The sequence below is a fragment of the Medicago truncatula genome, chromosome 6, assembly GCF_003473485.1.
Source record: "Medicago truncatula cultivar Jemalong A17 chromosome 6, MtrunA17r5.0-ANR, whole genome shotgun sequence".
Taxonomy (NCBI): Eukaryota; Viridiplantae; Streptophyta; class Magnoliopsida; order Fabales; family Fabaceae; genus Medicago; species Medicago truncatula.
The window spans coordinates 38,889,441-38,911,957 of NC_053047.1; the positions used below are offsets into that span (position 1 = coordinate 38,889,441).

Sequence of the window (22,517 nt, forward strand, 5' to 3'; positions counted from 1 at the left end):
TGTTGTTTAAGATATTGATTATGATATTGCTATGTTGTTTAACATATTGATTATGATATTGTTACGTTGCTATGTTATTTAAGATAATGATTATGATATTGTTATGTTGCTATGTTGTTTAACATCTTGATTATGATATTCTTACGTTGCTATGTTATTTAAGATAATGATTATGATATTGTTATGTTGCTATGTTGTTTAAGATGTTGGTTATGATATTGATATGTTGCTATGTTGTGTAAGATGTTGATTATGATATTGTTAAGTTGTTATGATGATATATATAATTGTTATTATTAAGTGATGAATATGTTGTTCCATATATGATTAATTATTATTAAGTGAATATTATGTTATGTTATTGATGATGATCGAATGTTGTGATTACTTGGTAATTGTTTATCAAAGATGCTATTGTTTAAGATGATTATGTTGAAGATTTATGATGTTGATTATGGTGTTAGTACGTGTTGTTATATTAATATAAAATGATAAATATGTTGTTGTTATATATTATAAGATGATGATTATGTTGTGTCGTATATGATTATTATTATAGGGAGATGATGATTACATGATATTATCTATGAGTTGTTAAATGTATTTGATGATGTTTATGTTAAGTTGATAAGTTGTCTTTTATTCATGAAATGATAATGAGATGTTTGATGAATAATTATTATTATGAATTAATGATGTTGTTATGTTGTATATGAATTAATTAAGATGTTGTTATGTTATATATGAACTATGAGTATGATGTAATGATCTATGTTGTTATGACTTGGTTAATACGTGTTATATGATTATGTTATAATGTGGTGAATATGAAGTAAATGATAATTAGAAGTTGGTTGGACTATTAAGGATTATACATCAAGAATTATTATTACTAATAGATGAAGTTATTGTGTTGTTAAATATAATTATTGAATTATATGCTTGATATTATTGTTTTGTGAAATCTCACCCCTTCTGCTTGAAAATGTTGCTCTTCGTATGAGTAACTTGCAGGTGATCGAGTTTAAGTTGCTGTTGTGAGTGGATTAGCTCTCATGTGTGTCTTTAGGTGCTCTGATACGTAATGGGATGGGAATTTTAATGTTGTCTTTCTATTCCTTACGTATTGCTTAAAGAATTTTCATGAATAAGATGTTGATCGAATTTGTATGAGATATTAATGATGAGGCCTTGTGCCAAAGACTGTTTTGATTATTGAATAATGTCCGCTGCGAAGTATTAAAGACATTTTAGTTATTGAATTTTAAAGAATAAATAGTTATTTATTCAGTTTATGATTTTAAGAAAAGAAGTGTGACATTCCGTTTTTGTTAATTACTCTGATTAAATAAATGAAATTTTCACGTTGGGAAAACGGGGTGTTACAAATAACACCTCCATCAAGAAAATTGTTGTATACACATGTTGTTTGGCCGAGAAACACATGTAAAAGTCAAAAATACCCTTCGGTAGTTAACTGTCGAGGAAAAATAAAACCAGCTGCAGTTATCTACCCAGGAAAACCTCGGGAGTTAACTACCGAGGAAAAGAAATTTTCAAAAATAAATCTCCTTCGGCACTGAAGTAGCGAGGAGTTGTTTCTAGCTTTTTAATATCAAGTCTAATAGGCAAGTTAGCAACTATAGTTTGTTACAGTTTTTATTTATTTATTATTATCATCTTATAGGTAAGTTAGCAACTATTAATCTCCATATGAAACATGTGAGGCACACAAAAATTAAAATTTCAATATTTGTTTTTGCTGGCGTCTGCAATGTATTTTCTTAAAGTTTAAGAATTTTAAATATTAGTGGTAAAGGAAATTAACCCAAGAGTAGTGTTATTTGAACAACTAAATGAGACAATTTATGTGACAACTTCTTTTTTCTCTCTTTTTATTGGTTAAAATCAATGGAGAGAAAAAGGAAGAGAAAGAATAAGAGTATAATGTGAGTATGAGAGAAAAAGTTGTCAAAATGTTGTCAGAAAGTGGTTGTACAAATATCATTTATCTTAACCCAAGTTCAAAATCAGCAAAGAAAACAAATACAAATATTTATGAGTGTTTTGCATATAAAATAACAAAGTATTTAATAGAAACATTACATCAATATTAATATTTAGAAAATAGTAACGAGTTTTCAAAATTTAATACTGTTAATTTTCTCATATCAATACATAAAAATATACTTCTACAATATAAGCCAATAAAATCCACAATGCTCGGCAAGCTTCTGGTGATGTAGGAAGATGTAGTACTAGAAAGGAGTCTGAAGTTGTATTGCTGAAGGACGTTCAATAAGGGTTGTACAAACTCCTCGGTCCCTTGACTCCACTTGCTTATTCACATGCTCCAGTGTCAATTGAAATGGTGTTCGTTCAATTCCTATTAAAATTAAGGGGAGAAAACTGTTATGAAGTACTGTAATCTATTTTAAATTTTCAAGTAAATAACACCTCCATCAGTGCTTTCCTGATAAGTGAGATATGAGAATAGTGAGGTGGAAGGAACTTTCATGATAAAAGTCATTTTTGAGGAGCGACACCTAAGTGTCGCTGCAATATCGACAATTAAGTATCGTTATTTATCTAGCGGCAGTTAAGTGCCGTTAGAGTTAATACCGACTCTTTCACATGCCTCTAAACAATTCGCAACGTGAGATGAGCAATCTTCTTTTCACTTTAATGAGACGGTGATCAAAGAATTAGAAGTAATGTAATGATCAGTGTCGGCTAGTTTGAAAGATGTTTGAGGTTTAATTGCATGCATAATCTAAATCAAGAAATTAAAAAAGTTAAATGTTATTGGACAAAGAAAATCAAAATATACTAATATGTGTAGTGTATGTATTAACCCATAATTAAATCAAAACAACAGAGCGAGTAAACAAAAACACAGTCGTAAGAATGAAATATAAAATTGTCACAAAATAATTATAAAATACTTCATCCGTTTCTATATGTAGACACTTATTTGACTAAAAATTTATCCTTAAATGTAAATCCTTTTTTAAATTACTAGATACGTTTATTATTTCTAATTATTCACGTCCATCTATTTTGATGCCACCAACTGTATTCATATCATGAAGCACATACATTGATACAGACACCAGACATAATACGGATATTGACACGTTCATACCTTTAGTAATTCGATAAAATTACATAATTTAATGTAATTGTGAAGGACTCGTGGTTTTGATTTATAGGAAATTATGGTAACAATCATACACTGATTAAGAAAAAAAATGCTTAAGATTAAGAAAAAAATTACAAAATTTATCAAAAAAATGCTACAAAAATTAAGAAAAAACTAAACAAAGAGAAAAAATGGTAAAGATTTATAAGGATGAACTCGTTAGTCTATTTCATCTTTTAAATTAAATATATTTCAATTCACTGATTTAAATTTTTACTACTCTATCGTTGAATTAATTTTGTAATTTGGTTTTCTTTTTTTATATAATTTTTGTTTACAGAGGTTCCACAATTATTATTGAAATAAAAAATCAATTTGACATGTATTTTTACCAAAAATTGATGCGAATCAATTTATGAAGGCTCACATTATTTTTTTTGATGGAAGGAAAAAAATTTGTTTGTGTTAGGGAGATGAACATGTGAGAATAGGAATGATGTGGGTGTGAGTTTTAATTAGGTTTCCAGAAATAAGAAATGACGAATTTTCTTTTCTTTTTCTTTTTTTTTAAAAGAAAAAGAAATGACGAAATTAAATGGCCATAATTTAACCTCACTCATAAACTTACTCAAAAGAGAAGTTTGATGAAGATAAACTTAGCTAAAATGAAACTTACATTGTATTGATATTTTTAATTACACGTCACATCGTAAATATAGTTCTTTTGTAAATAAGTATAGGTAATTAAGTTTCATGAAGAAATATAGGTAAATACTTTATTTTTTTTAAGTAGAGTTTAAGTTATATACGGTTCCCCCAAAAAAATAGTTATATACAGTTTTTTTTTTTGAACAAGCAAAAATGGAACTTATATTAACAAATCACGAACTCTTCCTGGTACAAGATGTACCAAGAAAGTCCAACGTATTTACAAATATACAGGGTCAAATAAAATTAGACCAATTCCAAACAGGTAAGAGGACTCGACCACCACAATTGGGAAGCAAAAACAAAAACAGCATTGTTAGCTTTTAGCCACCAAAGGGAATACCGCTTAACTCTATCCAACAACTGATCAATGGAGCTACCTGTGCTATTGAACAATCTTTGATTCCAGTCATTCCAAATGATCCACACACTAAGCAACCAAACAAGCTGCATAATGGAGCACCTTGCTCGAACACCGCCTGCTGAATGAGAGAACTGAAATAAATGATCTGGAAAGAGAATGAGGTCTGGACCCGAGACACCAAGCCAAGAAATAAATAGGTGCTGAGAAATCACAAAAGTTTTACACTTTTATTCATGTACCAAATATTCAATAATGTGTTGCGACATCAAATAATGAAGTATGACTATGACAAGTTTTATGTTTTTTATTCATTAAAAACGATGTAATAACATATCATTAAATACACGTGTAAAACTTTTATACATCGACTGTTTTATATAAATTAAACTCTTGTAACAAAGTAAATGGTTTACCATTTTACCAAATAATTTTTTGGTTTAATGGATATGTGGTGTGGCTGTAAATTAATATTATACTTATATCTAATGGATATCAAACAACGAATCGCCCGTAAGTACATGTACCTACGAAAAGAGATTGGGTTCGAACCTCAGATTCTTTATATATCATTCCTAAAGTAAATAATCAAAATGCCCCTACGCATGTTAACATGCGCTAGTGCAAATTACAACGTAACTTAAGATATATACATTGTGTGACTTAACATGTGCTAGTGTTATTTGTAGAATAACTTAGCGTAAGTTAACATGCGCTAGTGTAATGTGTAACGTGAGTTAACTCACGTTGCCATTTGTACTAGCGTGAGTTAACTCACGTTCATAGCAGACAACAGAAACTGCAATAAATGCAGTGCAGTAACAGAACTGAAACTTGAAAAGTGTAGAATGACCAGTAATCACGCCACATTCATAACTTAACCGAATTACGCCAGTTTAACAAGATTATCGGATAATACAACATAATAGATCAAAATTACTTAAAAACATCGTTTTTCTCACAATTACGTAATCACACATAAATGATCCAAACGGTCCAAATTTAAAAAATTCACCGGTAATGTCCCGTAACAATTTAAACACACTTAATGACACGTAAACGATCCAAAATAATTCATTTCATATATTTATATAATATTAGTTACATATTGGCCATAAATATCAAAATTACACAACCGGCCATCAAAAAATATTTCGGGGTGTAATACCACCAAAAAAATAGGACGAACACCGACCGACCCAAAAGGGTCATAACCTATCTAACTAGACTAGTGATAGTGCATATTCTTCGTCTTCATCCATGACTTCGATCTCTTGCTTTGGCTTTTCCGGAGTGTCGAAATTAATAGGATTATGCTCATTTGTTGGTTTCTTTGGCGGCATCGGCTCCTTAGACATGAGCTCATCGAAGGCGGTTTGTCTATCCGAAAACTGAAAAAGCCCTTGCTCTGCCTCACCAATCTTGTGAGTCATCCACTCCTTAGAAGGAGGTGGTAGCAGACAATTTTCTTTCAACTTCACATGAAGAAAGTGTTTCGGAATTAAGCAAAGGCACATTATGTTGGAATATGGATTAAATGGTGGAGCACTCCGGATTGGGAAATATGTCTCAGATGCACCACTCATTTCGGGCAAAGTCAATAGAACAACGGATCTATTGTAGCAACTAGCAATAATGTGACCCATATCCGAAGTGATGAACCACTTCTCTGGTGGCGCATCACCATTTTTAGTTGTAGGAGGGTGTAAACCATCGAAGATCTCTTTGTAACACTTCTCGGTAGCATAAAACGGCAAGTAGTCACTCTTGTGATTTTTCAACTCATTAATAAGTGCATTACGAACCAAAACATGACTATCCTTATTCAATCCCATGTGCCTAGCTACGACCCGGAAACCACAATTATCATTCCCTTTAACATTCACAATATCTTCAACAAAAGGTCTCATGAGATTTGGAATTTGTGAAATGTATGGTATTTGCAAATAAGGTTCCTTTTTAGAAGTAGGAGTTGAAATTTGTAAGCGGGACCACCAAATGCCAAGACGTGAACCTTTAGTCTTTGACACACTACTCTTGGCAGGTGAGCATGGACTATCGGAATTTTGAGCATCAATAGTTTCCCACCTAGAGGGGATTCGACCCGTGGACCTCGTTTTCGGTGTAGACTTCACCCTTTAAGGTGCCCCCTTGGTGGCCAATTTTATCGGAGGTGACTTCAACATTGTTTCCTTCGGAAATCCTAGTTCACGCAACTTGTATTTGATGAAGAGTTTCATCTTGTAAGGGGCCCTGTTGATACGTTTTTAAACGGCGTCCCATTCCTCCGTAACGGAAAAATTTGCATCAACCTCTTCTCCAATTACACTTAACCTTCGCCAATGAAGGTGTATTTCATCCAAAAGAATAGGCAATTTTTTCTTTCTCTTCTCGGCAAGAATACAAGCACAAGGCAACCAGAACATTGCCATTTGCACACAACCACAATCTTCTTTAGCAAACCCAAATCTCCTAGAGCGTTCAAATTCATCATCAATGAAACCCAAAGCGGACTTAGAGACATACCCCTCCAACTCCGAGAATATATATTTTTTTTTTTTGTATTTGTGTACCATGACGGTTATGCTCCTCCCAAAACTCCCTTGTATCTCACCAAATTGGTTTTTCAACATTTTGTCAATTTCATCCCAACATGATGCCAAGTCTCCCACGCTACTCCTCATGTACCTTTTCAATTGTGCATGAGCCGATTCAACAATGTTGGTGCTTCTACACCCTTGATGCAAGTATTTATTCGTCCATGCCCTGATCACAAAATGCTTCTTAAGGGGCAAAACGGTTTCCTCAACATATTTAACAAACAATGGAAACGGTCTGCATACCTCATCTTTGAATGTCAACCATGCAATTGCAAATGAATCCTCCGTAGGAGGGTTAATCACATCTCTCCAAGCCCTCACTATTTTCTTAACAAGCTCACAATGCTTGTCATCTTCCGCTTCCTTCGCATCTTTGTCAACAACTTTTCCTTTTCCTTTCTTTGGCTTGGGATTGACTCTACAATCCGCGATGCACCTAGATTTGGCATTCTTCCCAATATGAAAATAGCAAAGCACATGATCCGTTTAAGGGAGAACTTCGGCAACGGCTTTCATCAAAGCGGGGTCTCTATCGGTGACAATCACAGCGGCTTTCAACGGATTTTATTATCTTTTTATCACTTATATATTTAATTTCAATATCGTTTAATCATCACAACCTTACAAATATTTTTATTCACGCTGTCGTTTAATGATACAAATATTTTTATTTACTTTCTTCAACCTCACAAATACACACACACATTAACGTTTAGTGTAATATTTGATGTCCTTCTGTCTGTTTTTTTTGTTACGCTAATGCATATAATTTTTTTACTATTTTCCAATTTTTATATTTTTAACTCTTTTCCAATTTTTTCTCCCAAATTCAGTTAGTTCTACACTGCCGTTGTGGGAGATTAAGATGTTGTTTGACCTGGTTTTTTTTTTCAACTTCTCTACATTTTTAAGGAGAAGTTAGGCCAAATACAATATCAATTAAGTACTTACTAACATGATATTTCAAAAAACTACTTCTCGACAATTTATTTCACAAACATCTCTCTACGTTGGTAACCTTTTATTTTATTTTTTAATATTATGTTACAATATGTTTGTCCTTCTGTCTATTATTTTTTTTTATCACTTATATATTTAATTTCAATATAATTTAATCATCACATCCTCACAAATATTTTTATTCACGTTGTCATTTAATGACACAAAATATTTTTATTTTCTTTTTTTCAACGTCGCAAATAGACACACACACACATTAGTGTTTAGAGTAATAATGTAAACACTCATTTGACTAAAAATTTGTCCTTAAATGTAAATCCTTTTTTAAATTACTAGATACATTTATTATTTCTTTCCTAAACATACTCCTAGTTAATATATTATTTACTTATCTTGAAATATGAAAAGTCAAACTTAATACACATACAAACAAAAGACAATTTGGTACTACCTCCGTCCCTAATTATAGGGCCTTTTTGAAAAAATAACGGGAATTAAGATATTGGATATTTGTATTAAATATGTTTGTAATTACTATTGTTTTTACAATTTAATCCTTTAAGAGAGAGAGTTGGTTTATGTTTTCAACATGCTATTTATTGCTGATTGAAGAAAAAGATGTATAATAAATAGGGGCATGTATGTAAAGAAATAATTAATGTAGTTGGAAATTGCAAAGGGGTCTTATAAAAAAGGACAAAAGAAATTCTCAAAAGGGTTTTATAATTAGGGACGAGTGTAATAATATTAACACACAAAATATACACATTAATTATGCTAACAACTTTTTTCAAGAAATGTGCAAAAAGCAAAAGGGGGATATATAGGGATGGAGAGGGAGTAGTTCCTTAAATATCATTTTCATTAACAATATTTATTGTGTACACTTTGTAGGTTAGATCTTTTGTCTTTTTGTGGGTGTCAATTATAGGTAGGAATCAAAACCTAATTGAGTAGTGAAGTACCACGAAGATGGGAAGAGTGGAAAGTGTCGTTGCACCAACGAGACCGGTCGTTGATTGTCAAACCCCCTTACAAGCTCCTTACGTCATAAGGACGATAATGGGTTAGGGTCAACTGTTATAGACCGAGCCTTGGGATTTCATGATCCAATAAGTGATATATCAAAGGCCCCAGAGCCTCCATCTATTTTTGATATGTAGGCGGGCAGAACATCTCTTGAAGGCCTTTGAATGACATAATTTGGACGCATTACAGTACGAAACAGGGTAACTTGATGACCCCATCTATCATCGTATCACCAACGGTCGTTACGCCTCTGATGTCTATATAAGTGTGGCATCTCAGTATACAAACTCGTAAACTTAAAGCGAAACTTTGAATACTTTTTCTCTCTTGAGCAAACATTGACTTGGGCATAAGAGCTTGTGTTTGTTTTGCAGTTACTATCGTCCCTCATTGTAGCCATCACCGAAAATCTCATCGTCCACCACATCCGTTGCCAAAAAACTCATCAGAATATCTCCATCATATATGCTCGCCTTCAAAGGTGTATCATTACGGAATAATCCTTAAGCTCTGTTTTCGGACAGATTAAATACTCAATTTCAAAATTTAATTTATATATTAATAAGAGAACATTTTTTAAAAAAAAGTTAATATGCGTGCCTATAATATTGAATCATATATTAATACATGTATCTAGTTTCAAAATTTTGTAATATGTTACGCACTGAATTATGCATGAGTACAAAGTTCCGAAATTCAAAATGATCACCTATAAAGCACATATGGTTCATACAATGTGAATACGATACGATGCACTGATACGATACAAGAAAATTATACAATGAAAGATACGATAATTGTCATACTTTAATAAAAAAATCAGTCATGATAAGTAAGTTGACGGTGAGTCTTTATATCCGAAAAAGAGGTAGGTGAAAATTTGTTAAATATGGATTAATTTTTTTAACCACGTATATTGATTTTTCAACTACATTTTTGCTTATATTTTATTATAGATGTAATATATCATAAAAAGAGAACATCATCACCGTTAAACTATATCTCAAAAAGAACATCATTATATAATGTATATATTGTAAAAAAAAAAAAAATCTTTTCATTTTTCTAGTCTTAAAGAAAAAGTAGAAAAATCATGTTAATAATAGAAAAAGATAGTATTCCGCCTGTGCCTTGTTCTACAATCGTATCCCTCACGTATTCAAGAAGTATATGATATGTATTATACAATTGTTTTTTTATTACAAATAAAATTTAATAATCGGATACTCTTATGATATATATCAAGCAGATATCAATGTATCATACATATCAAATACTAGTATTTCATCAATTTTAAAGTATCGCAACTTCAAATTAATCACTAAATTTAGCCATCGAAACTATGCACGGATGTCTTGTTTTGAAATTTAGTTATTGTAAATTTTATATTGCATAAAATATGCAATATCTCTACCAACTAAAATAAACTTACAGGTATATATTTCAATAATATTAAAATTAAACACAGTTTTAACTTAAAAAAAAAAGTAGCAACTCGCAAAACCTCATGATTACAAACGATAACGATTTCAGACTTTTCTAATTGTAACATGAAAATTTCTAAACTGCACGATGTCGTGCTGATTTTTTTTCATTTATTTTAATTAAAACTTATTTAAACAATGGAAGTGTGCCACATATATGTTGTGTGGTTTGTGGTGCATATACTGTCGTGTACTATAACATTGCTCTTGTAACATATTTATCTTTAAAATTATCATTAAATTTGAATTTTGACTAAATTAAGTCATTTAATATTATACACACTGTACCTAATATCAAAATGTAAATTATCGATAAACCCAATAACGCTTAGATAAGATGACACAAATCTTTTTTAGCTTAATCAAGGTTCTGGGTTTGAATACAGCTTTGGGTATGCAGCAACGTTAAAACTTTTAGGGAGAGTTTTCCGTTTATTTGAGTCACACAAAATTCGAGGGATTAGCATCAGCAAGTTGCGCAGGAAGAATATCCAATTTACATAAAAAAATAAAATGTAAAATATCAATAAGTATTATTCAACGGTATCGAGAAAAAGGGTATCGAGTTTTGAAATTTTGTTATTGTTAATTTCGTATTCCTCTTTGATTATAACGTTCAATATTATTTAAATTTAACATAGAGCACCAGAGGCAGAGCCCTTCATAGGCTAGGGTGGGCCAAGACCCACCCGAAAAATTTAAAAATTAACGATAATGTCTATTTTGTGAGATTTTATATAATTTTGTATCGATTTTAAGTTTTAGTTAATCCAAATTCTCACAAAGTGGTGTAGTGATCCATCCAAAAAATTTAGGTTAAAAGAATCAAAATCTGACCAACTATTAAAGAGTAGTGAAGTACTGATGAGAAAAGATCAAATGGTGGACAAGATTCAGTCTCCACGCGCAAATATCATAAAGATTGACAAAAGAAAGAAAGAAAGAAAAAATTAAGGGAGAAAATTATTATGAAGTATTGTAATATAATATATATTAAATTTTCAAGTAAAGAAGACCTCCATCAATATGTCTTAGTGGTAAAGGAAATTAACCCAAGTTCAAAATCTGCAAAGAAAATGAATGTAAATATTTAAGAGTGTTTTTTTTTATATAAAATAACAAAGAGAAATGTTATTCGGTACTTCGGATCCTGGTTAAAGATAATTTAAAAAAAGGAAAATACTAATAAATATCCTAAGTTTGCAATAAAAAATGGTGTAATTATTAATTAGACAAAAGTAAAAACTTATATTTTCAAGATCAAAATTCTATTAATGGATTCCTTAATCATTGTACTTAGGATACTAGTTAACAAGACCCTTATTTTAAATTTTAAACATCTTATCAAGTGCCCCTAAGATATTTTTTTTTTATCATTTCTCTTAATAAAATAATAGAAAATCTTTATTGTGTACACATTTTATTTAGTAAATAAAACACATTTTATCATTAAAATCAACACTATTAATCAATTATTTCTTTAAGAGAAATGTTAAAGAGTGCCCTTAGGACATTGGTTAAGAGGACAAACTTAAAAATGATGTATTGGGAAATGGTGAAATGAAAAGTGATAGATTTAATTTTTAAAAAGTTAAAAAATTGTTGAATTCAATACAAACTTACTATTTTTAGTTTCCTTAACTAGTGTCTTAAAGACACAAATTAGCCTAACTCGTTCTATAATAACCATGTAAAATTCAAATATGATATCTATCGAGAGAGTATATGGAATTAAAAAAAGTTAAAAGTCTTTATTGAGTCAAACAGGACATCTATTAGGGTTTAAATGCATGGAGAATCTATGATTAATTTTACTGTATTACTCCTATTTAATTTAATTTAATCAAAATGTTATGTTATGAAAGCAAAATAAACAAATCTCTTAAATTATTTCCTAATTATTTTCATGAAATATTAAATGTTTGTTAAATTCGATTCATGCTTATCTAAATAATTAATCAACAAATTAATATTAAGTTCCATGCATAATAATTAAATCGTTTTTTTCAGCTTATGGAAATCTCCAATTTTTATGGAAAGCAAATTTGATTCAAGCTTATCCAAATAATTAATCAACAAATTAATATTAGGTTGCATGCATAATAATTAAATCGTTTTTTTCAGCTTATGGAAATCTCCAATTTTGAAGGCACGGATTTTTGGAGGCACAATAAACTCCCTTATCAAAGATGTCAATCTTATTTTGAAGGCACAATTGCATTATTTTTTTGGACTCTTACTTATAAAAGTTTACGCACCTTCCTAATGTTTTTCGTTCATTCCTATTTTGAAGAGACAATAATTGCATTATTTTTTGAAAAGTACTCAGCATCTCTTACTCATAAAAGTCTGCGCACCTTTCTAATGTGTTTCGTTCATTCCTTGATATGTATCACATACTCTCCTGATATATCGAGCATATATTAATGTATCTATCATACATATCAAATACTAGTATTTCATCAATTTTAAAGTATCGCGGCTTCAAATTAATCACTAAAATTAGCCATCGAAACTATGCACAGATGTCTTGTTTCGAAATTTAGTTATTGTGTACACTAAATTAAAAGTCTTTATTGAGTCAAATAGGGCATCTATTAGGGTTTAAATGCATGCAGAATCTATGATTAATTTAACTGTATTACTCCTATTTAATTAACCCTATTTAATTTAACCAAAATATTATGTTATGGAAAGCAAAATAAACAAATCTCTTAAATTATTTCCTAATTATTTGCATGAAATATTAAATGCTTGGTAAATTCGATTCATGCTTATCTAAATAATTAATCAACAAATTAATATTAAGGGGGATATTCAGGGATGAAAGGAGTAGTTCCTTAAATATCATTTTCATTAAAAATATTTATTGTGTACACTTTGTATGTTAGATCTTTTGTCTTTTTGTGGGTCTCAATTATAGGTAGGAATCAAAACCTAATTGAGCAGTGAAGTACCACGAAGATGGGAAGAGTGGAAAAAAATCTCACGCGCAATTCCATAATATTTTGTTTTTTTTCTTTCTTTCTCAATACATATACCTTATTACAACATCGTAAACATGCAAGAATTGTAAGACCTTATTATAATTCCATAACCAAGAACACAAAATCTCTCAAATCTCTTTGATATTTTGTTCAAGAACATGGCTTACTGTGGATACCCAGAGGCTTATCCACATGCATATCCACCGAATCCACCAACTTATTCACAGGTTCCACAGACTTATTCACATGCTCCACCAACTTACCCACAACCTCCATCAGTTTATCCACAGGTTCCGCCGGCTTATCCACAACCTCCACCGCCGGCTTATCCATACCCTCCACCGGCTTATCCACAAGCTCCACCGGTTCCAGCGACCTATCTATATACTCCACAACCTTATTTGCAGGCTCCACCAATGTATCCACATGTTAATCCAAGACCACAAAAACCTAAGAGGAGTCGTTTTGAAAGATTGGGATTAAAAGTAGGGTTGATTGGAGTTGCATGTGCAATAACCAGTGGGGTGACTGGAGTTGAACATATGATTTATGATGCTTTTGTTGGTGATGATGATGATGATGATGAGGATGGTTTTGAAACTTAATTGTTTTTACTTTTGGAATATATATCATATACCTACTAGCAGATAGAATAGACACTCTAACATGTTCTTCTATCCGCTTTTCTTTGCATTTAAGGTGTATTTGATTAAAATACCCCATCCGTCTTAAATTGTATGTCATTTTAGGAAAAAAAATTGTCCCAAATTGTATGTCACTTTACAATACCAATGAAATATTAATGTTACTTTTCCTATTATATCCTTAATTATTTATTACTCTTTCTTCTTTCAATTCTTTCATTTATCTTTCCCATATCATTTATTAAGGACAATTTTGTAAAACAACTCATAATATCTATTTCCCACACAATATTAATTACATTTCTTAATATGTGTTAAATGCCCAAAACGTCATGCAATTTGGGATGGAGGGAGTAAGTTATAAGCCAGTGATAAGGAGGATTTTTCCTATCCTGGTACAATAGTAAGTATTATGTATGTTTCTTTAAAAATAAATTATGGAACCTTATTCGCGCACAATATTAAGTATTATGTAAACAAAGTTTTACAAAAGCTTTTTCTTAACAGGATTAGATTTCATCAATAACAATTATTCCTCGTATTTTTCATTCTAATCGATTATATATTTTTTTATGCTTCAAATATAACTCGAGATATACTTCAGTATACATCTCCAATTCTGATTAAGGATGTGAGATCTATTGAATCCACCGAATTATGATGCTCGATGGCAACATAGTCGATTGCATAGTTTTAAAAATCGGCTTGGACCGGTCCAACCAGAAATCGGTGGGGTATCCTGTTCGGTCTGCATGATGGATCGGCTATGCAGTTAAACCGATGGGAACCGGGTGAAAATCAGCAAAACTCGGGAAAAACCGGTGACATTGTGGGTTAATGTGAACCGGGCAAGTCAACAGCATTTGACCGCACATCCAAATTAACTTTTAAAAAAATTTTAAATTTGGCATAGGTGGGACTTGAACACAGGACCAACTACTAGCGTGACCCTTTTTTATTTTTTTTTTTAATTTATTTATTATTGTTTTGAGCTAAACACAATAGATAGAGGAAGAGAGAAAGATTAATAAGACGATACCAATTTTTTGCAAGTGTACGAAATCATGTAATTAGTAAAGTTAAAACGGAAAAACAAGTGTTGAACTCGAGGACTGCGTCATATTGTCGAATTGTATATTTTAAAACTTAATTGAACAAAAAGATACGAGTGTGTTGTTTGTAATTTTTGCTACTACGAAAATTGAATAAAAGTCAGTTATAATCTAAATGTGTTAGCATGAGTACGGCTTGGTTACAAACTTTACACTATTAATCTCATCCTATAAATTTAATTCATTATTCATGTTATTATCAGTTTCTTAGATTGTTTAATTCTAATCTATTGGTGATTAAACCTTTAACCTTGAGATAACCCTTAATTCATCTCTTAGTGAATTTTAAATCAATATAAAACTACAAATATTTGAAAATATAATAATTTCAAGGGTTCACAACTATATATAGACTACGATAGTAAGAACATATTTAATCTCAAATATTCACAAATTTCAATCTCGTTTTAAATTGTAAATCTTACATGAATTTAAGGTTGGACAAACAATAATAAGCATTAAGGTCATGTTTTGTCAATACAACTCATCCATAACAAGAGAAAAAAATATCTACCCATAATATTAGTCAAATATATCGGGTGTACCATAGAATTTGCCAATTAAATCACCCCTCACCCTAATTCTTCCTTTGTCGTTAGTAACTTATGTTAGTGTCTCTCTTCAGAAACCAATGTCCTCAAGTCAATCACGTGATTTTCTAATTATTCATGTCCATCTAATTTGTTGTGGTGGAACAATGATAAAGAAGTGTCAAGGAATTATATGAACCAATGGTGCATTTAGGAGAGGGGACCGCGTGAACATAGAGAGAAGTCAGAATGTACAAGACTCCATGCGTACATTGGAGTGTATTTTGTGGTGGTTTATTTGATGCCACCAGTAAGATACTTTTGGCAACTATGTTGAGAAAAGTTCAGTAAAATATCTCTGGCAACCATGTTGAGAAAAGTCCAGTAACATATCTCTGGCAACCATGTTGAGAAAAATCCAATAATATAACTCTGGCAAAATGATGAGTAAGTGTGGTACCACATTCATATAGATCTTAGGACTGAGTCCATATGCATACAAATTCATGATGATCTGTATTTGGTGAATAAGTGTTACTGTGTCTGTGTGCAACGACGAAGGTGATTATCTGTTGAGGTTCTTATGAAGATTGTTATTGGTGACTATTTTAGAATTGAATTGTGACATTGTGTTTGTGAAGATTTTGGTTCTTATTCCGTAATGATATTTTTTATTGATGTGGATTGCGTTGATATAGTATATACTTCAAGGTTCTGAATATTGTGTTAGTGATGTAATACGACTTTAACTTAATTGCTTACGTGTTCTTCTCGTTTATTTTATACTTTTACATGTTCTCGAAACTCACCTCTTCGTTGTTTGTGTTTGCTGGCTTGGCCCTGCGGTTGCGAAACCGTAGTTCTATAGGTTGTGAGTCTTGGAGTCACGTACATGCCTTCCATGAAGACTTGTCTCATGTCGTCTGTTATTTTGGGGGGAAACACCGCTCTGATAGTGACACGGGAAAAGGGATATGCTTACTTATTTAATTTTGTACAAGAAAATCATTGCTTGTGATGTAATAGAAATTATTTTCAAAAGCAAAAGATTCAATGTTAATATTATAATAATTTTCAAGGAAGGGAAATTTGAATTATGTTTGTTATGAGTCAATGTGATATCCTAAATCTTGCAAAAGAATTCTTATATTAATAGAAAAGTTTTTATTTGACATTTTCTGCCGTGAATCAAACTCTGTTTTTCGAATGAATAATAGTAATATTTATTTTTGGGACTTAGGGTGTCACACTTTCCATCCCTTTCGGTTTCGAATAGAGCGGTTATGTACCGTCCTGAGTGGCTTTAATCGTTCAATTAAACCATATTTTGAGGTGTATATCTCGAGCGATTATATACTGTGCAGTATGTAATCGTAACAGTGATCTGGGCTGTTTTATCCTGGAGACGGCGTGGTTGTTAGTTTACTTTGCATAATTTAAGTAGTGCCGCCAAACATGTTAAAGTGAGCAACCTGATCGTGACTCAACCCGATAATTCCTTTAGTAGTGGTTCTGATTTTTAAACACAAAAATAACAGAAACTCATGTTAGTTAGTTTTACAATGTTCAAGACAAAGTGACAAACAAATCCTTCAATGCAGTAAACCACACTACCGCAAAAGTTGACAAAATCAAGGGGAGAACTATTATAAAGTACTATAATAAATATACACACACTCACACACCTTAAATTTTCAAGTAAATAACACCTCCATCTAGAAAATTGTTGTATACACATGTTGTTTGGCTGAGAAACACATGTAAAAGACAAAAATACCCTTCGGTAGTTAACTGTCGAGGAAAATTAAAACCGGCTGCAGTTATCTACCGAGGAAAACCTCGGCAGTTAACTACCGAGGAAAAGAAAATTTCAAAAATAAATCTCCTTCGGCACTTAAGTACCAAGGAGTTGTTTCTAGGTTTTTAATATCAAGCCTAATAGGCAAGTTAGCAACTATAGTTTCTTACGGTTTTTATTTATTTATTATTATCATGTTATAGGTAAGTTAGCAACTATATACCCGTCCCCCGTCCCATACCCATGTTTCGAGATCGGGGAAAACTCATACCCATACCCAAACCCAGTCAAAACGGGGAAAACCCGTCAAATTGAGTTTGGTTTGGACGGGTAACCACGGGTATGGGTTTTGTTGCCATGCCTATCCATAAGTCTGCGCATCTTCCTAATGTGTTTCGTCCATTCCTATTTTGAAGGCACAATAATTGCATTATTTTTTGGGAAGTACTCAGCATCTCTTACTCATAAAATTCTGCGCACCTTCCTAATGTTTTTCGTCCATTCCTATTTTGAAGGCAAAATAATTGCATTATTTTTTGGAAAGTACTCAGCATCTCTTACTCATAAAGTCTGAGCACCTTTCTAATGTGTTTCGTCCATTCCTATTTTGAAGGCACAATAATTGCATTATTTTTTGGAAAGTACTCATCATCTCTTACTCATAGAAGTCTGCGCACCTTCCTAATGTGTTTCGTCCATTCCTTGATATGTATTGGATACTCTCCTGATATATGGAGCAGAGATATCAATGTATCATACATATCAAATACTAGTATTTCATCAATTTTAAAGTATCGCGGCTTAAAATTAATCACTAAATTTAGCCATCGAAACTATGCACGGATGTCTTGTTTCGAAATTTAGTTATTGTGTACACTAAATTAAAAGTCTTTATTGAGTCAAATAGGGCATCTATTAGGGTTTAAATGCATGCATAATCTATGATTACTTTTACTGTATTACTCGTATTTAATTAACCCTATTTAATTTAATCAAAATGTTATGTTATGCAAAGCAAAATAAACAAATCTCTTAAATTATTTCCTAATTATTTGCATGAAATATTAAATGCTTGGTAAATTCGATTCATGCTTATCTAAATAATTAATCAACAAATTAATATTAAGGGGGATATTCAGGGATGAAAGGAGTAGTTCCTTAAATATCATTTTCATTAAAAATATTTATTGTGTACACTTTGTATGTTAGATCTTTTGTCTTTTTGTGGGTCTCAATTATAGGTAGGAATCAAAACCTAATTGAGCAGTGAAGTACCACGAAGATGGGAAGAGTGGAAAAAAATCTCACGCGCAATTCCATAATATTTTGTTTTTTTTCTTTCTTTCTCAATACATATACCTTATTACAACATCGTAAACATGCAAGAATTGTAAGACCTTATTATAATTCCATAACCAAGAACACAAAATCTCTCAAATCTCTTTGATATTTTGTTCAAGAACATGGCTTACTGTGGATACCCAGAGGCTTATCCACATGCATATCCACCGAATCCACCAACTTATTCACAGGTTCCACAGACTTATTCACATGCTCCACCAACTTACCCACAACCTCCATCAGTTTATCCACAGGTTCCGCCGGCTTATCCACAACCTCCACCGCCGGCTTATCCATACCCTCCACCGGCTTATCCACAAGCTCCACCGGTTCCAGCGACCTATCTATATACTCCACAACCTTATTTGCAGGCTCCACCAATGTATCCACATGTTAATCCAAGACCACAAAAACCTAAGAGGAGTCGTTTTGAAAGATTGGGATTAAAAGTAGGGTTGATTGGAGTTGCATGTGCAATAACCAGTGGGGTGACTGGAGTTGAACATATGATTTATGATGCTTTTGTTGGTGATGATGATGATGATGATGAGGATGGTTTTGAAACTTAATTGTTTTTACTTTTGGAATATATATCATATACCTACTAGCAGATAGAATAGACACTCTAACATGTTCTTCTATCCGCTTTTCTTTGCATTTAAGGTGTATTTGATTAAAATACCCCATCCGTCTTAAATTGTATGTCATTTTAGGAAAAAAAATTGTCCCAAATTGTATGTCACTTTACAATACCAATGAAATATTAATGTTACTTTTCCTATTATATCCTTAATTATTTATTACTCTTTCTTCTTTCAATTCTTTCATTTATCTTTCCCATATCATTTATTAAGGACAATTTTGTAAAACAACTCATAATATCTATTTCCCACACAATATTAATTACATTTCTTAATATGTGTTAAATGCCCAAAACGTCATGCAATTTGGGATGGAGGGAGTAAGTTATAAGCCAGTGATAAGGAGGATTTTTCCTATCCTGGTACAATAGTAAGTATTATGTATGTTTCTTTAAAAATAAATTATGGAACCTTATTCGCGCACAATATTAAGTATTATGTAAACAAAGTTTTACAAAAGCTTTTTCTTAACAGGATTAGATTTCATCAATAACAATTATTCCTCGTATTTTTCATTCTAATCGATTATATATTTTTTTATGCTTCAAATATAACTCGAGATATACTTCAGTATACATCTCCAATTCTGATTAAGGATGTGAGATCTATTGAATCCACCGAATTATGATGCTCGATGGCAACATAGTCGATTGCATAGTTTTAAAAATCGGCTTGGACCGGTCCAACCAGAAATCGGTGGGGTATCCTGTTCGGTCTGCATGATGGATCGGCTATGCAGTTAAACCGATGGGAACCGGGTGAAAATCAGCAAAACTCGGGAAAAACCGGTGACATTGTGGGTTAGTGTGAACCGGGCAAGTCAACAGCATTTGACCGCACATCCAAATTAACTTTTAAAAGAATTTTAAATTTGGCATAGGTGGGACTTGAACACAGGACCAACTACTAGCGTGACCCTTTTTTATTTTTTTTTATTTATTTATTATTGTTTTGAGCTAAACACAATAGATAGAGGAAGAGAGAAAGATTAATAAGACGATACCAATTTTTTGCAAGTGTACGAAATCATGTAATTAGTAAAGTTAAAACGGAAAAACAAGTGTTGAACTCGAGGACCGCGTCATATTGTCGAATTGTATATTTTAAAACTTAATTGAACAAAAAGATACGAGTGTGTTGTTTGTAATTTTTGCTACTACGAAAATTGAATAAAAGTCAGTTATAATCTAAATGTGTTAGCATGAGTACGGCTTGGTTACAAACTTTACACTATTAATCTCATCCTATAAATTTAATTCATTATTCATGTTACTATCAGTTTCTTAGATTGTTTAATTCTAATCTATTGGTGATTAAACCTTTAACCTTGAGATAACCCTTAATTCATCTCTTAGTGAATTTTAAATCAATATAAAACTACAAATATTTGAAAATATAATAATTTCAAGGGTTCACAACTATATATAGACTACGATAGTAAGAACATATTTAATCTCAAATATTCACAAATTTCAATCTCGTTTTAAATTGTAAATCTTACATGAATTTAAGGTTGGACAAACAATAATAAGCATTAAGGTCATGTTTTGTCAATACAACTCATCCATAACAAGAGAAAAAAATATCTACCCATAATATTAGTCAAATATATCAGGTGTACCATAGAATTTGCCAATTAAATCACCCCTCACCCTAATTCTTCCTTTGTCGTTAGTAACTTATGTTAGTGTCTCTCTTCAGAAACCAATGTCCTCAAGTCAATCACGTGATTTTCTAATTATTCATGTCCATCTAATTTGTTGTGGTGGAACAATGATAAAGAAGTGTCAAGGAATTATATGAACCAATGGTGCATTTAGGAGAGGGGACCGCGTGAACATAGAGAGAAGTCAGAATGTACAAGACTCCATGCGTACATTGGAGTGTATTTTGTGGTGGTTTATTTGATGCCACCAGTAAGATACTTTTGGCAACTATGTTGAGAAAAGTTCAGTAAAATATTTCTGGCAACTATGTTGAGAAAAGTCCAGTAACATATCTCTGGCAACCATGTTGAGAAAAGTCCAATAATATAACTCTGGCAAAATGATGAGTAAGTGTGGTACCACATTCATATAGATCTTAGGACTGAGTCCATATGCATACAAATTCATGATGATCTGTATTTGGTGAATAAGTGTTACTGTGTCTGTGTGCAACGACGAAGGTGATTATCTGTTGAGGTTCTTATGAAGATTGTTATTGGTGACTATTTTAGAATTGAATTGTGACATTGTGTTTGTGAAGATTTTGGTTCTTATTCCGTAATGATATTTTTTATTGATGTGGATTGCGTTGATATAGTATATACTTCAAGGTTCTGAATATTGTGTTAGTGATGTAATACGACTTTAACTTAATTGCTTACGTGTTCTTCTCGTTTATTTTATACTTTTACATGTTCTCGAAACTCACCTCTTCGTTGTTTGTGTTTGCTGGCTTGGCCCTGCGGTTGCGAAACCGTAGTTCTATAGGTTTTGAGTCTTGGAGTCACGTACATGCCTTCCATGAAGACTTGTCTCATGTCGTCTGTTATTTTGGGGGGAAACACCGCTCTGATAGTGACACGGGAAAAGGGATATGCTTACTTATTTAATTTTGTACAAGAAAATCATTGCTTGTGATGTAATAGAAATTATTTTCAAAAGCAAAAGATTCAATGTTAATATTATAATAATTTTCAAGGAAGGGAAATTTGAATTATGTTTGTTATGAGTCAATGTGATATCCTAAATCTTGCAAAAGAATTCTTATATTAATAGAAAAGTTTTTATTTGACATTTTCTGCCGTGAATCAAACTCTGTTTTTCGAATGAATAATAGTAATATTTATTTTTGGGACTTAGGGTGTCACACTTTCCATCCCTTTCGGTTTCGAATAGAGCGGTTATGTACCGTCCTGAGTGGCTTTAATCGTTCAATTAAACCATATTTTGAGGTGTATATCTCGAGCGATTATATACTGTGCAGTATGTAATCGTAACAGTGATCTGGGCTGTTTTATCCTGGAGACGGCGTGGTTGTTAGTTTACTTTGCATAATTTAAGTAGTGCCGCCAAACATGTTAAAGTGAGCAACCTGATCGTGACTCAACCCGATAATTCCTTTAGTAGTGGTTCTGATTTTTAAACACAAAAATAACAGAAACTCATGTTAGTTAGTTTTACAATGTTCAAGACA

The 22,517-nt window shown here is 31.9% G+C and overlaps 2 protein-coding genes across 2 annotated transcripts; both read left to right on the forward strand.

Annotated features, from left to right (window-relative positions):
- Nucleotides 1-13,429: 13,429 nt before the first annotated feature.
- On the forward strand, nucleotides 13,430-13,876 carry LOC11442366 (extensin). The gene has a single exon (XM_003620418.2). The coding sequence runs from the start codon at nucleotides 13,430-13,432 to the stop codon at nucleotides 13,874-13,876; it is 447 nt and encodes a 148-aa protein (XP_003620466.1).
- Nucleotides 13,877-18,818: 4,942 nt separating this feature from the next.
- On the forward strand, nucleotides 18,819-19,265 carry LOC11428928 (extensin). Its single transcript, XM_003620419.4, has one exon. It carries the CDS (start codon nucleotides 18,819-18,821, stop codon nucleotides 19,263-19,265), a length of 447 nt encoding a protein of 148 aa, XP_003620467.1.
- Nucleotides 19,266-22,517: the final 3,252 nt, after the last annotated feature.